Genomic DNA, 13,402 nt, shown 5'->3' on the forward strand with positions numbered 1-13,402 from the left:
TTGTTTTCTTTTTTTTTTTTTAATTTTTTAAAATTTATTTATGATAGTCACAGAGAGAGAGAGAGAGAGAGGCAGAGACATAGGCAGAGGGAGAAGCAGGCTCCAGGCACTGGGAGCCCGACGTGGGCCAGGTCTCCAGGATCGCGCCCTGGGCCAAAGGCAGGCGCTAAACCGCTGCGCCACCCAGGGATCCCCAGTTGTTTTCTAAATATATGTATTAACTCCTTTACGCATAACTTCTCAGTATTTTTGTTTCTATTCTTTATTGAAAATTAGGATCATACTGTATAGACAATTTCATATGCAACTTTTTTCACCACAGTGAAACTAAGCTCTGAATCAAAGAGCATGAACATGATTCTTGCTACCTATTGCCTAATGTCCTTCCAAGAATTGTACCAAATAAGTTGTAATTATCCCACAATGTATGAGAGTACCATTGTACTGTTTTTTGAGAATTATTACCTCATTGAAAATCTGATTGGTAGGTGAAAATAATTTTTTCTTGTTTTGATTTGTGTTTCCTTGAAAATGATTAATTTGGATATATTTTTTGTATTTATTGGCACAACTATATCTTTAAAAGTACATTATTTATGTGGATACTTTTTAAAGGATAGTGCAATTCAATTTAGCAAATATTTATTGAGCACTTGTGTATGCTCAAATCTAGATAAGATGTAAATTTTGATAACAGTGTTGTTGAGAATGACCTCCATCATAGCTAGATTTCTTTTCCTTAGAGCACTCACAAAGATAAGATTTTCTAAACCAAATAATTAAACTTACAATTTTTGCTGACTCTCTGCCAAACAGCTGATGATTTTGTTAACATTTAGCTTCGTTTATCCTTAATAGCTTCTTCTTTAAGTGGGAACAAAGATTCCATTTATAGCCTGGCAATGAATCAACTGGGAACAATCATTGTATCAGGGTCTACTGAGAAGGTAAGGGGGAGCCTAACGGGTATATTTTAACACTGAAACACAAAGACACCAAAATAATTTGATCTGAGTAATTACTAAATATACAAACTGGTTTTGCCTGGAGGGTGCTAAGGGAAAAGTTTTATTTGAAGAAAGAAGAATATAACTATATAATTTCTGTCATGTGTGGTGATGAGGGCGGGGTAGCTGGGTGGGGGAGGCCTCTTCGTGTTTTGACATTTAAAAGGCTTCCTCCTACTTAAAAAGATTGGGGGCCTCAGACAGTGTCATTGGCAGAACAGTATTTCCTTCTCAGACTGTAATGGTTGTCATTTGACTTCTCAGTCATTTATTATTGAAATTTGTTCGTGTATATACTCAGTTTGTGTAATATTTCGTTAAAATACACAGGTTTTAAGGGTATGGGATCCAAGAACATGTGCAAAACTAATGAAGCTGAAAGGACACACAGACAATGTCAAAGCACTGCTGTTGAACAGAGATGGTACACAGGTACGCACTTGCAGTGTGGACGTTTACTTAATGATCTTGTCCAAAATTCCATCCACCAGAAACTTCCCCACTTTGTTGCCTAGGTTGATTTAAACCCAAAGCCACATATATTATAGATTGTGGTCTACTCTTAAATCCTTAAAATACTCCATTATATATAATAGTTATCCACCTTTTAAAATTACTCTGTTTGCATCTCTTTTATTTTTTTTCTTTTCTTTTTTTCCATTTGTTTCTATTGAAGTTCGATTTGCCAACATATAGTATAACACCCAGGGCTCATCCCATCAAGTGCCCTCCTCAGTGCCCATCATCAGTTACCCCAATCCCCCACCTACCTCCCCATGCGCAACCCTTTGAGCATCACTTTTATTTATTTATTTATTTATTTACTTACTTACTTATTTACTTATTTATTTATTTATTTATTTATTTATTTATTTATTTATTTTTAAAGATTATTTATTTATTCATTAGAATACACAGAGAGGAGAGAGAGAGAGGCAGAGACACAGGCAGAGGGAGAAGCAGGCTTGATGCAGGGAGCCCAATGCGGGACTCGATCCCGGGTCCCAGGATCACGCCCTGGGCTGAAGGCGGCACTAAACCGCTGAGCCATCCGGGCTGCCCCTGAGCATCATTTTTAAATAAAGGTCAAACAGAAAATGCCCTCAGAATAATTCTAATGCCAACGCATAATGCAGTTTTGATGTGTATAGAATAAAAATAATTTAACATTTTACTTTGTGTAAAGCAGAAGGACGTTTTGGTATTGAAGTCTTTCTACTAGTGAATGTATTAAGGGGAAATTTCCTGATAATGAGTCTGTCTGACTTTGGTGCAAATCCTGTCATTTGACTATGTAGATACAGTCTGTAAGTTGAGTCATCTAACAAAATATTTAAGAGTCGGCATTTCAAAGAAAAATATTTCAGTAATGTTAAAACGTGTACTGGTACTCTGGTACTTTGTTGGTATATAATTCAATTTGTTCTGTAGCAGTAGGAAAATGATCTTGTGTCAATATAGATAATAGAAACAAAAACCGAGGACCATTTTCCCCTATGGCCTACCTCTTCTCTATATCCATGCTTCCTCCAGCCATGTTTTGTTATGGGCAAGGGAGAAGCCCAGAGCTAACTGGAACTGACTGTGAGCAGGTTGGGAAAGAGAATAGGGAAGTGATGTGATGAGAGGTGCCATCACTACCGTGGAAATTACATCATAGAAACTGTCTCACACGGGAATTAAAGAAACCTTTGTCTCCAGAGGTGAGAGGAAGGTTTGGAAAACCAGCCAAAACTAGGAAATCATCTTCAGAACCAGGCAAAGAGAGGCTTGAAGATGCCAATAGAGGTCTTTGGAAATGCAGAAGGATCTTGATGTTAATGTACTGTGTGGGCCTTGAGAAGAGGATTTCTTGTTACTAGTCAGTCCTTAGTTTGCTCATCTGCAAAGTAGGGACCATAATATTTAGTTTGTATAGTTAGTAAGAAGATTAGAAGTAGTAAGTATATTCTTGTCTGAGGCCATGGCATTTTCTATGCTCTTGAGATCCTTTCCAGCCCCATTTTCATGGGAGTCTTAAGAAGTCCAGTGCAGTCAGCTCCTCACTGTTTGGCGGTGTGGCTGCTGGGCTACACTTGAAATGGCCGCCCCTGCCTGTTCCATGGGCTTTGTTCAGGATTTGACTGTGTCATATGGTCTTCATGGGACTGCTCTAAAATAGAGAGCTGTGGACAAGATGATTTTCAGAAGGAGGCTGTGGGCTTGGCAAACTTTCTAAAACTCCTCTTGTTTCTAGACTCTTTGCCTTGTTTCCTATATATATATAGTCATGAATGTGCTTTTACAAAACTAAGATAATCTAAATAGCATGTATGGTTACAGATGTACTTCATATGAAGTCAGCTCCACTTACTGTAAGCAGACCCCTTGAAAGGCTATTCTTGGGCTGTAGAGCGTATAATTAGGCAGGTAGCATCCTCCTCTGGTTCCTCCTCCATCCATTATCCTTATTGACAGCTAGAGGCTAACTGTAAATTTAACCACCAATACACAGCATACTTACATTAGGGAATTGATCAACAAAACAGCAATAATAACTACTTGGTTTAGGTCAAAGGAGGAAAAAAGAAACCTTTACATACTGATTCTCAAAATCTTGTAATATATGAGAGAAATAATTAATAGTTGCTGGACCAGAGTATGTACTGTATCCCTCAGAGTTGCCCTGCAAGCTTCTAATAATGTAGGATTTCTGATGACATTGGAAGTCAGGGACTTGTGATAAGATATGTATCATAGACCAGTGAATCCCATGGACATCTCCTTCCTTTGTTGTATTGTTATTTAGCAAATCTTACCGTTTGAGATCTATTGCCACTGCAGTTGTTTTGATTGGTGCCAACATTTCCAGGACAAGCCATATGACATTTCGTCCTTTGTACTTGCTCAGGCAATTGCTTGAGGAACTGGGATAATCTGTTGTTTTGGTTGAGCCAGTGACATCCTTGTGTGTCCCTCACAGGGTTTTCCTGTAACTGAAGTCCTGCTGAACCTAGCTTAAAGTCTAGGGGTCTAGGGCACCTGGGTGGCTCGGCCAGTTAGGCCAGTAAAGCGTCTGCCTTCAGCTCAAGTCATGACCTCAGGGTCCTAGGATCGAGCCCTTCATCAAGCTCTCTGCTCAGCAGGAAGCCTACTTCTCTCTCTCCCTCTTCCTGCCGTTTCCCCTGCTTATGCGTGTGCACACACTCTCTCTGTCAAATAAATAAAATCTTTATTAAAAAAAAAAAGTCTAGGGGTCTTTAAGCATCAGGTTACTCCTTGCCCCAACTTACCTTGCCCTCTTGGCTCCTGTGTATTGGCAGTCACAATTGTGTATAAGTGACCATCCCAGAAACATTTATGTTGGCCATAGCAGCCAGGCCTCAATACACTGTCCCCTCTCATTTCTTTTATTTTTTTTAAGATGTTATTTTAGAGAGACACACACAGAGAGAGAGAGAGAGAGGCAGAGACACAGGCAGAGGGAGAAGCAGGCTCCATGCAGGGAGCCCGACATGGGACTCGATCCCAGGTTTCCAGGATCAGGCCCTGGGCTGAAGGCAGCGCTAAACCGCTGAGCCACCCGGGCTGCCCTCCCCTCTCATTTCTATTGGCAAAAGCACAACAACCTGATCAGGACTGTAGACTCTGTGCCCCTGAGTCTTGTGTAGCAGAACCATTCAGGGCCTTCTGTCCTAGTTCTAAGAATTACCTCCTAATGATAGCGTCTTCACATTTATCCAGTGGAAGGGTGGAGGTAGTGGGAAATGTTTGATGATTACTCTAGGTCCTACAGGGTAGTAGGCACTAGATTTCCTGTTAAATAGGCACATCCTTCAACTGTACTACCAAATGCTGCAAAGAAGTTTACCAGCATTGTACTTTAAGAGTAATTATTGTCTACTTCAGGGCCTGCTTTTTAGCAGATTTAGAATACAGTTATGATCAGAGATTATTTTGTTCAGTATCAGAGTTGATACAGCTCTGTGTCCCCTTATCTGCTTTCAGCTTATGCTTTTGGGTTTGGGACTTCCCTGCTGCAACTTGCCCAAGCTATGAGGACTTCCAACCCATCACCTTAGCTTTCCTTATCCTAAATTTGTCAGACCTTACTCCTGTAGATTCATGGCCTAGAATCTGAGGGATCAAGGATATGCTAACAGCTTTGCCACCTCAGAGTAGCAGCTCTTCCTGGAAGTGGGAGCCCCTCCTTGCCCTCTCTCCATCAGATTGCAGGGGTCCTTCCACAGACATGTTGGAGGGCTGCTTGTAACTTACTGCTTATAACTTACTCCAGGCAGTTCTTTGTTGCTTAGGCTCTTGGTTGCCTTGTAAACCAATTGGAAGAGGGTAATAAAACACTGATGCTCCTGGCAACTTACAGGGGGTGTCTCCTAGTGGTTGTTCGTTTAATTAAACACGTCCAGAGTTCTAAAGGCCCCTTCCAGTCACACGTCATACCAGTAAATCTTAATATTCTTGAAGACCTCATCTGTTGAAACACTTTGCAAATCTCCAAGCCCACAACTAACTTCTCTTCTTTGAAGCGCTTTGCCTACTTAATTTCATACACCAGCAGTTACTTCTTCTTGAGGCCATTTTTTCCCCAGAGAAGTTTTTATTCTCTTCTGCAAGTCACCACGGTAACTGGCAGTGAACACCAGGCATGCTGAGTGTGAATGTGGCTGATTTAGCCTCTTTCTCTTGGACTCATAGGGTGCCCAGCCCTAATTTGAGTGCCAGCAACTTCTGTGTAGTTGTGTCAGCTCCTGAGCCTTTAGAAAGTGTCAGAATCACTAATGTTAACTCTAAATGCTGATGGTCCACATTTTATATTAATAGATGTTGAACTTGAGGCTCAGATGGGAAGTATCCAAGGTCACAAATAGGGAGTGGTAAGCCTGGGACTAGATGTTCCTGCTGCCTCCTCTATTTGTAGAATCTCAGGGACCTGGGAGGCCATCAGGAATCCATTGCCATGCGGGGGGGATGAGACACAGGTATGACCCAGGCCTATAAAAGGCTTGTGGCCTATTGCAAAGCTTGTTGACCTTAGCATACCAGAATGACCTGGAGAGCCTATCACAACACGGATTGCTGGGGCCCACCAGAATTTCTGCCTCCTTAGGTTGAGAATCTGCATTTTTACAAGTTCCCAGGGGAAGCTGATTCTACATGTGGCCAGGTGGAGAGGACAAAGGCAGTTTTGCTCAGACGTTTCCCCTGCTTGAGCATACACTGTTGCCTTTGGTCATTTCAGCCCTTAGTGCATGCTTTTCAGAAGTCTTTATCTGAGGTAGAAATGCAGGTTGTTAGAGGTGTGTGTTTGACAGTGTAGAGTCAGGAGAGGCACCAAGGGCAGAGCACAGCAAAGCAGGAACTTTCTGGCCAGAACTTTCTCTCACTTTAACTTTTCTCTGCTTTCAGTGCCTTTCCGGCAGTTCTGATGGGACAATTCGCCTTTGGTCCCTTGGCCAGCAGAGATGTATAGCAACATACCGAGTCCATGATGAAGGTGTCTGGGCTCTGCAAGTCAATGACGCCTTCACGCACGTGTATTCTGGAGGAAGGGACAGGAAGATTTATTGTACAGACCTTAGAAACCCTGACATTCGGGTACTAATTTGTGAAGAAAAAGCACCAGTTCTCAAGGTATGTCCTATATTTTAGTTTTGTGGTTAAAACTGTTGTGTGTACCAGCCAAATCCAGCAAAATCTGTATTAAAACAGGAATCAGTTGTGGAGTTATAAATAAAAGAATATATTTAGATTTTTATTAGTCACCTGTAGAAGAAATTGTGACTTCTTGGGTACCTCAGAGACCAGTAGCTGTCCCACTAGCAAATCCTAGTGCGATTGCCCCACATTGCTCCTGAACTCACCTGGCTTTCCTAACCTGTCTTTAATGAAGGAATATGATAAGTTCAGGTATCTGTAAGCAGACAACACTCAACTTGAGTTGAGCAGAGCAAAGCACGAGTGTGTCCACTGCTTCAAGAGGGAGGATGTGGAAGAGTGATTCAAAAGAAGAGAGAACCAAGCTAGCTCATACTCCAAAGGGTTCCTATCTCAGAGTAGTCCCGATTGCTAAATCAGCATCTACTGTGTAGGGTGAAAGGGTACTTGAAAAGCCGTCCATACTGACACCTGCTGAAAGTGAACCCTGGACTGCAAATTGGCATATTGTCATATGACAAGATGTTCGGTCTCCCTCATAATCACAAAATTACACATTCAAACCATAGTGAAAAGAATTTCGAGATTTAAAATGAAATCATGAAGGTAGCACTACATCCTTTTCACAAAAATCATTCAAAAACAAGGAAAGCATGAAATAAAACTGCAAATACCCGAAAAATTAAGTGACATCTGAAACCCAAACCACAGTAGAAGAGGAAGAGCTGAAAAAAAAGAATAGAAGTCAAATGAAACAGTTGAGGGGATGCTTATGGCATGCGAGCACACACATCCTGTCTGAGTACAGCTCTTTTTTTCCTTTTATTTTTTTTCCTTTTAAAGATTTTATTTATTTTCGAGAGAAAGCAAATGAGACAGAGGTAGAGCATGAGCAGGGGGAGGGGCAGAGAGAGAGGGAGAAGCAGACTCCCCGCTGAGCAGAGAAGCTCCATCTTGGGACCCTAAAACCATGACCTGAGCCCAAGGCAGACACTTAACTGACTGAGCCACCCAGGAGCCCCTGAATACAGCTCTTTAAAATAGGTGGCACATCGCAGAGGACAAAACCAATAGTCCTAGGGGAGTGAGGGATTTAAGGCTGAAATCAGAGCCTGTGTGCAGGAAGCAGGCTGCAAGGAGCAGACAGCAGGGAGGAGAAACACTGCAGTGTGAGTCCTGTAGCTTCCAGAATCTCTTGGCTATGGAGGAAAAGGTTCAAAAAAACTTAGTGGTAACATAACTGTGCATTACAAGAAATGTCACTTTGAACTGAAGAGGATTCCTACTTGCTAGAAGTCCAGCCTGTCCCATGACTCCAGCCTTCAGTTTCCTGGCACAGGACGAATAGTGGATAACTGACCGTAGAGTGATTTCCTGTGCGTGCTGTATAAATAGGTATGGATATGTATTCCTGTACGTGTACTATTTTAAAACTACAGAAGGCACATAGTAAACTGTTCGCAGGTGTACTGTTCTTAGGTGAGGGAGGTGAATTATGTGGGTACTTTGCACTTTTTGCTATATTAGAATTTTTTTATTACAAATATTTTCAAAGAGAAAAAGACATTTCCTTGTTATTAAAAAAGAACATAAAAACAAAAGAGTAACAAGAACAAAATTATGGTAAGTCATCCTTTTGACTGTACTCATTTAGACTCCCTAACTAATTAATTTAAAATCACACTGGAAACTTTCAGCCACTGTTTTTGGTGAGAAGTCACCCCTATTACACTTTTATAAGGCCGTGCTTCCTTTAGCAAAGAGAGTCCCTCATTATCCTATGCAACCCTAGCCTTTAGCACATACTCTAGTACAGTCAGCACACAAACATTGAATGAAGATGTTGTTGCCTAATAATAATATATAGCTAGTCCCGGCAGCTCAGGAGAGTCAGCATTCCACAAAGCAGTGTTTTTGTGCTTTGTTTTCAGATGGAGCTTGATAGATCAGCTGATCCCCCTCCTGCAATTTGGGTTGCCACGACTAAGTCTACAGTAAATAAATGGGTAAGCAAACCACCGTGTCCCTGGCAAAGGTTTGTAAACATGTAGTTTGTTATCACAGACCTGCCACATACCAGTAGCAAATGTCAGGATGAACCTGACACTCAGCATGCTTTTGAACAGTGTCAAAAATCTGAAAGCCTGTGTGAATGAACATAAGGATTGTACTAAAATTAAGATAGTAGTCAGGAGCCAAGATAGACATTTGGTGTCTTTAGAATAAGCAGTGTTGTATGATAATACCAATAAATACTGGCACAATGTCTGACCTCACAAAACTGCATTTGAAAACAAATAGCCCAGGTACAGGTTTCTCCTGCTATTGGAAAGTTCACTTTATGCCACTTCACTTCTGCAGAGGACCTCTATTACCATTTTCTCTAACCAAAAGAAATCAGAAGAGAATTTTTGCCTTTATGAACTGGTGATTGCTTCTTTGTCTTTATACCATCTCAGCTTTCGAAAGGCTTCATATGAACACTTTACTTTTGTTTTTGTTTTTGTTTTTTTTTTTAAGATTTATTTATTTATTCTATTCATGAGAGACACAGAGAGAGGCAGAGACACAGGCAGAGGGAGCAAAAGCAGGCTCCATGCAGGGATCCCAATGTGGGACTTGATCCCGGGCCTCTGGGATCATATCCTGAGCCGAAGGCAGACGCTCAACCACTGAGTCACCCAGGCGTCCCAACACTTTACTTTTGGATAGCAGGGAATACTTGTACCAACATGACTGGTACACTTGTTAGGATTCTGTTTTGTTTTGTTTTTTAAGATTTTATTTATTCATGAGAGACACAGAGAGAGAGAGAGAGAGAGAGAGAGAGAGGCAGAGACACAGGTGGAGGGAGAAGCAGGCTCCATGCAGGGAGCCCGATGTGGGACTCCATCCCGGGACTCCAGGATCATGCCCTGAGCTGAAGGCAGACGCTTAACCGCTGAGCCACCCAGGTGTCCCAGGGTTCTGTTTTCCAAGTGTTAAGAGAAAATAGAAAATTGTGCTTTTAGATTCATTTCCTTTCTCCTCATAGCATGAAGAACAGGGACGGAAATAGAGGGTAAGCAGAGAGAAGTCATCAAAAGTGCTATTAATTCTTAAATGTTAATTAAGGAAGATTGAAGTTTTGTTGCTTACCAGACTATATGTGGATAACAAAAGGGAGAGTGTTTCCATTTATTTCTATTTCTACACCAAATGGGCTTTATTGGTACTTGTAAAAAACATTTTAAGTCTTGTCTAAATTTCATTTTGCCAATTTGAGATCAACATTGCTTTACCTGGAAGAGTGCCTACTTTTCCCTCCAAAAAGACAGTAGTAATATTCCCTTCTTAACACTTGTTTTGTTTTTTAAAATCATGGTAGACAATTGTACTTTATGACTGAATATTTTGTGGTTGATGTTATTATTTTGGTTTTTCTCATTTGTTGTTTTTCTTGCTGCTTTAAACAGATCAGCAAGGCCTATAAAGCACAAAATGATTAAAAAATTAATTTTGTTCCTTTAGACCTTGAAGGGAATTCATAATTTTAGAGCCTCTGGAGATTATGACAATGACTGTACAAATCCTATAACACCACTTTGTACGCAGCCTGACCAGGTTATTAAAGGTGAGTAAGGAAGGTAGAAGGTATTATACCTCTTACCAAGGCTAATTATAGTTACTAAGGGATTGTCAAAAATAAAGGAGATGACTTTACTTTAAATGTAATTCTGATGTCAACAGATGACAAGTATATTGTTTTATTTCTAATAGAAGAAAAGTATTTTTAAAATGTGTTTTAGTCAAACACTATATGGTCTCATTCATTTGGGGAATACAAAAATTAGTGAAAGGGAATTAGGGAAAGGAGAGAAAATGAGTGAAAATATCAGTGAGAGTGACAAAACATGAGAGACACCTAACCCTGGGAAATGAACAAGGGGTAGTGGAAGGGTAGGTGGGCGGGGGGGGGGTTGGGGTGACTGGGTGATGGACACTGAGGGGGACACTTGGGATGAGCACTGGGTGTTATGCTATATGTTGGCAAATTGAACTCCAATAAAAATTTTTTTTAAAAAAATGTGATTTAGTAACTTTAAAAAGTGGACTTTCTTTGTCCAGCATCAGATTAGTCATGGTCTTGGTTGAGCCAAGAACCACTTTGTAAAATATAGAGAGAGTTGAATGTTGTCTTTTGGCACAAGGCAGAGAAAGTCAGATCTGGTCCCTGACCAGACCTTCCACTTCCAGCTAGAGCACTGCTGGAAGTAGCAATTCTTAATTGAATGCTCGAGTGTAGAGTAGAATACTGACCAGTGCATTCATCTGCAGCTCCATCCATGTCCATGCTGTTACCTTTAGAATCAAATGTCCATGCAGGAGGCAAAAGTTAGAGATGGAACTGATTCAGAGATTTCCTGTCATCATTTGAACTTTTCCCAATGAGTAAAACTGTTCATCCTTAACAATTTTCCACTAGCAGGACTTCGAAGGAGGGAGTTTTTTCATCTATAATCTGTTTTTTAAACCAGACAGTTTTTCTTTGGTTGGCCTTAAACTGCCTTAGATATAATTATACATACATATATTACTACATGTGTATCTTTTGACTCACCTTCATTCTGGTGGGTAAAATGATTTCTGTTGTTACATGCCAGTTAGTAGTTACTGCCATATGGTGAATTTAAATAGAGAATAGTTTTGCTAATTTTGTGTTGTTGTTTTTTTTTTTCCTTTAGGGGGTGCGAGTATTATTCAGTGCCACATTCTTAATGATAAGAGACATATATTAACCAAAGATACCAATAATAATGTGGCATATTGGGATGTATTGAAGGTGAGTATCTTTTTGTATTAAATATAAGTTATTGGATCATGTATCCCATTTATTTTTTATTATAAAACACATATGAAATAACCAGAGTAATAAGTATGTAAATTAAGATCTGATTGCAGTAATACTTTAATTTGGGGGTGGATTTTTTTTTTTTTTACAAATATTAGATAAGGCCATAGTTTATCTTTTTAAATACCTAAAATTTGGAACCATTTCCTCTGTGTTAAATGCTGCCTTACCTTACAGTAAATATATCACCGTTCCTCATCCTTGACACTATTGATATTCTGAGCCAAATAAGTCTTTGTTGAGGGGGACAGGGTAGATTGGGATCTGTCTTGTGCATTATAGGATGTTAAGCATCATCCGTAGCCTCTACTCACTAGGTGCCAGTAACCATCTTCCCTTCCACCCCCAAGTTAAGTTTTGATAACCAAAAATCTCTCTAGACATTGCCAGATGTTTAGCGGAAGGAAGGAAGATACAAAATTACTCTGATTGAGGGATCCCTGGGTGGCGTGGCGGTTTGGCGCCTGCCTTTGGCCCAGGGCGCGATCCTGGAGACCCGGGATCGAATCCCACGTCGGGCTTCCGGTGCATGGAGCCTGCTTCTCCCTCTGCCTGTGTCTCTGACTCTCTCTCTCTCTCTGTGTGACTATCATAAATACATAAAAATTTAAAAAATTTAAAAAAAAATTACTCTGATGAGAACCCCTAGATTACACAAAATAAGTTTAGCCGTTGCTCAGGATTTATAGACATCACTGTAAGCATCAGTTACAACTCTGGGTCATGTTAAGATGGTTCCCTGGGGGATAGTTAGATGTATTAAACCATTCAGCAACATTCTAAATAGCACTAAAGAATTTATAGGCAAATCAAAAGGTTTGCTTTTCTTGGTGGTGGTGGTATATTTGTTCAACACATATTTCCTGGACTGAATGAATATCATGTACAGAGAACTGTGTTGAGAGTCATAGATGACAGAATGTCTGTATTGTGATCCCCTCTGGGAGGGACAAGGGTTAGGGGAATGGGAACACCTTACAGATAAAAACAGATGGATTACAAGGGTAGTTTTTGGACAAGGGCAGTTACTTACAACTAGAGAAATCAAGTGAGCTTCGTGGTGGAGAAATCATTTAAGAAGGGTCTTATAGAACTCCAGCAGATGACTATTAGGAGGGCATTTTAAGGAAGAGGGTGTGAGTGACAGACACAGGAGGGAAGATAATGTTCATTCAGTGACTTTGAGCTTTGTGTAATTGGAGACTAGAGTGAATGTAGGGGGACACTGGGGTGCAAGGGTGAAAGGTGCCATTCAAGTCATTTCCCAGAGAGTCTTGAATTCAGGCCACACAGTTGGCCTTCTTTGCTATTAAGAATCTTAATCTTAGATCTTATTGGAGCAGGAAAAGTCCCATGCCCAGAGTGACAGTGGTCTGTGTGAGGGGAAGAAGCTGGAAGGCCATGTCTTCAGCATAATGACTTAAGGATCTAAAGGAAGAGACAGATGTTGGATACATTATAAGAAAGAATTGAAAAGCTCTGGTGTTTTGGTTACACTCCTGGTTAGAAGAAATGTCTATATCTAAAGAATAAGACCAACAGCTTCTTTCTGAGAAGAAGAGACTGTCTCTGAATAGAAATCTTGGCCTAGAGGCACCTGGGTAGCTCAGTTGGTTGAGCTATTGAGTGTCTGCCTTCTGCTAGGGTCATAATCCTGGGGTTGAGTCCCATGTCGGGTTCTTCTTGGCTGGAAGCCTGCTTGTTCCTCTGCCTGCCACTCCTTCTACTCCTGCTGGGGTGCGTTCTCTCTCTCTCTCTCTCAAATAAATAAAATCTTTAAAGAAACGAAAAAAGGCCACCTGGGTGGCTCAGCGGTTGAGCGTCTGCCTTTGGTTCAGGGCGTGATCCC

At 40.7% G+C, this 13,402-nt stretch overlaps 1 protein-coding gene across 2 annotated transcripts in view; it reads left to right on the forward strand.

Moving 5' to 3' along the window:
• WDR48 (WD repeat domain 48) overlaps positions 1-13,402 on the forward strand; it is a 48,525-nt gene that overhangs the window by 20,528 nt on the left and 14,595 nt on the right. For both annotated transcript variants that reach the window (XM_055321528.1, XM_055321527.1), the window contains 6 exons: positions 859-947; positions 1,338-1,439; positions 6,414-6,638; positions 8,594-8,668; positions 10,173-10,275; positions 11,387-11,484. In XM_055321528.1, coding sequence (XP_055177503.1) covers positions 859-947; positions 1,338-1,439; positions 6,414-6,638; positions 8,594-8,668; positions 10,173-10,275; positions 11,387-11,484 — 692 coding nt within the window. The remainder of the gene's footprint in view (positions 1-858; positions 948-1,337; positions 1,440-6,413; positions 6,639-8,593; positions 8,669-10,172; positions 10,276-11,386; positions 11,485-13,402) is intronic.

Source organism: Nyctereutes procyonoides, unplaced genomic scaffold (genome assembly GCF_905146905.1).
Source record: "Nyctereutes procyonoides isolate TBG_1078 unplaced genomic scaffold, NYPRO_anot_genome, whole genome shotgun sequence".
In the NCBI taxonomy this organism is placed as follows: Eukaryota; Metazoa; Chordata; class Mammalia; order Carnivora; family Canidae; genus Nyctereutes; species Nyctereutes procyonoides.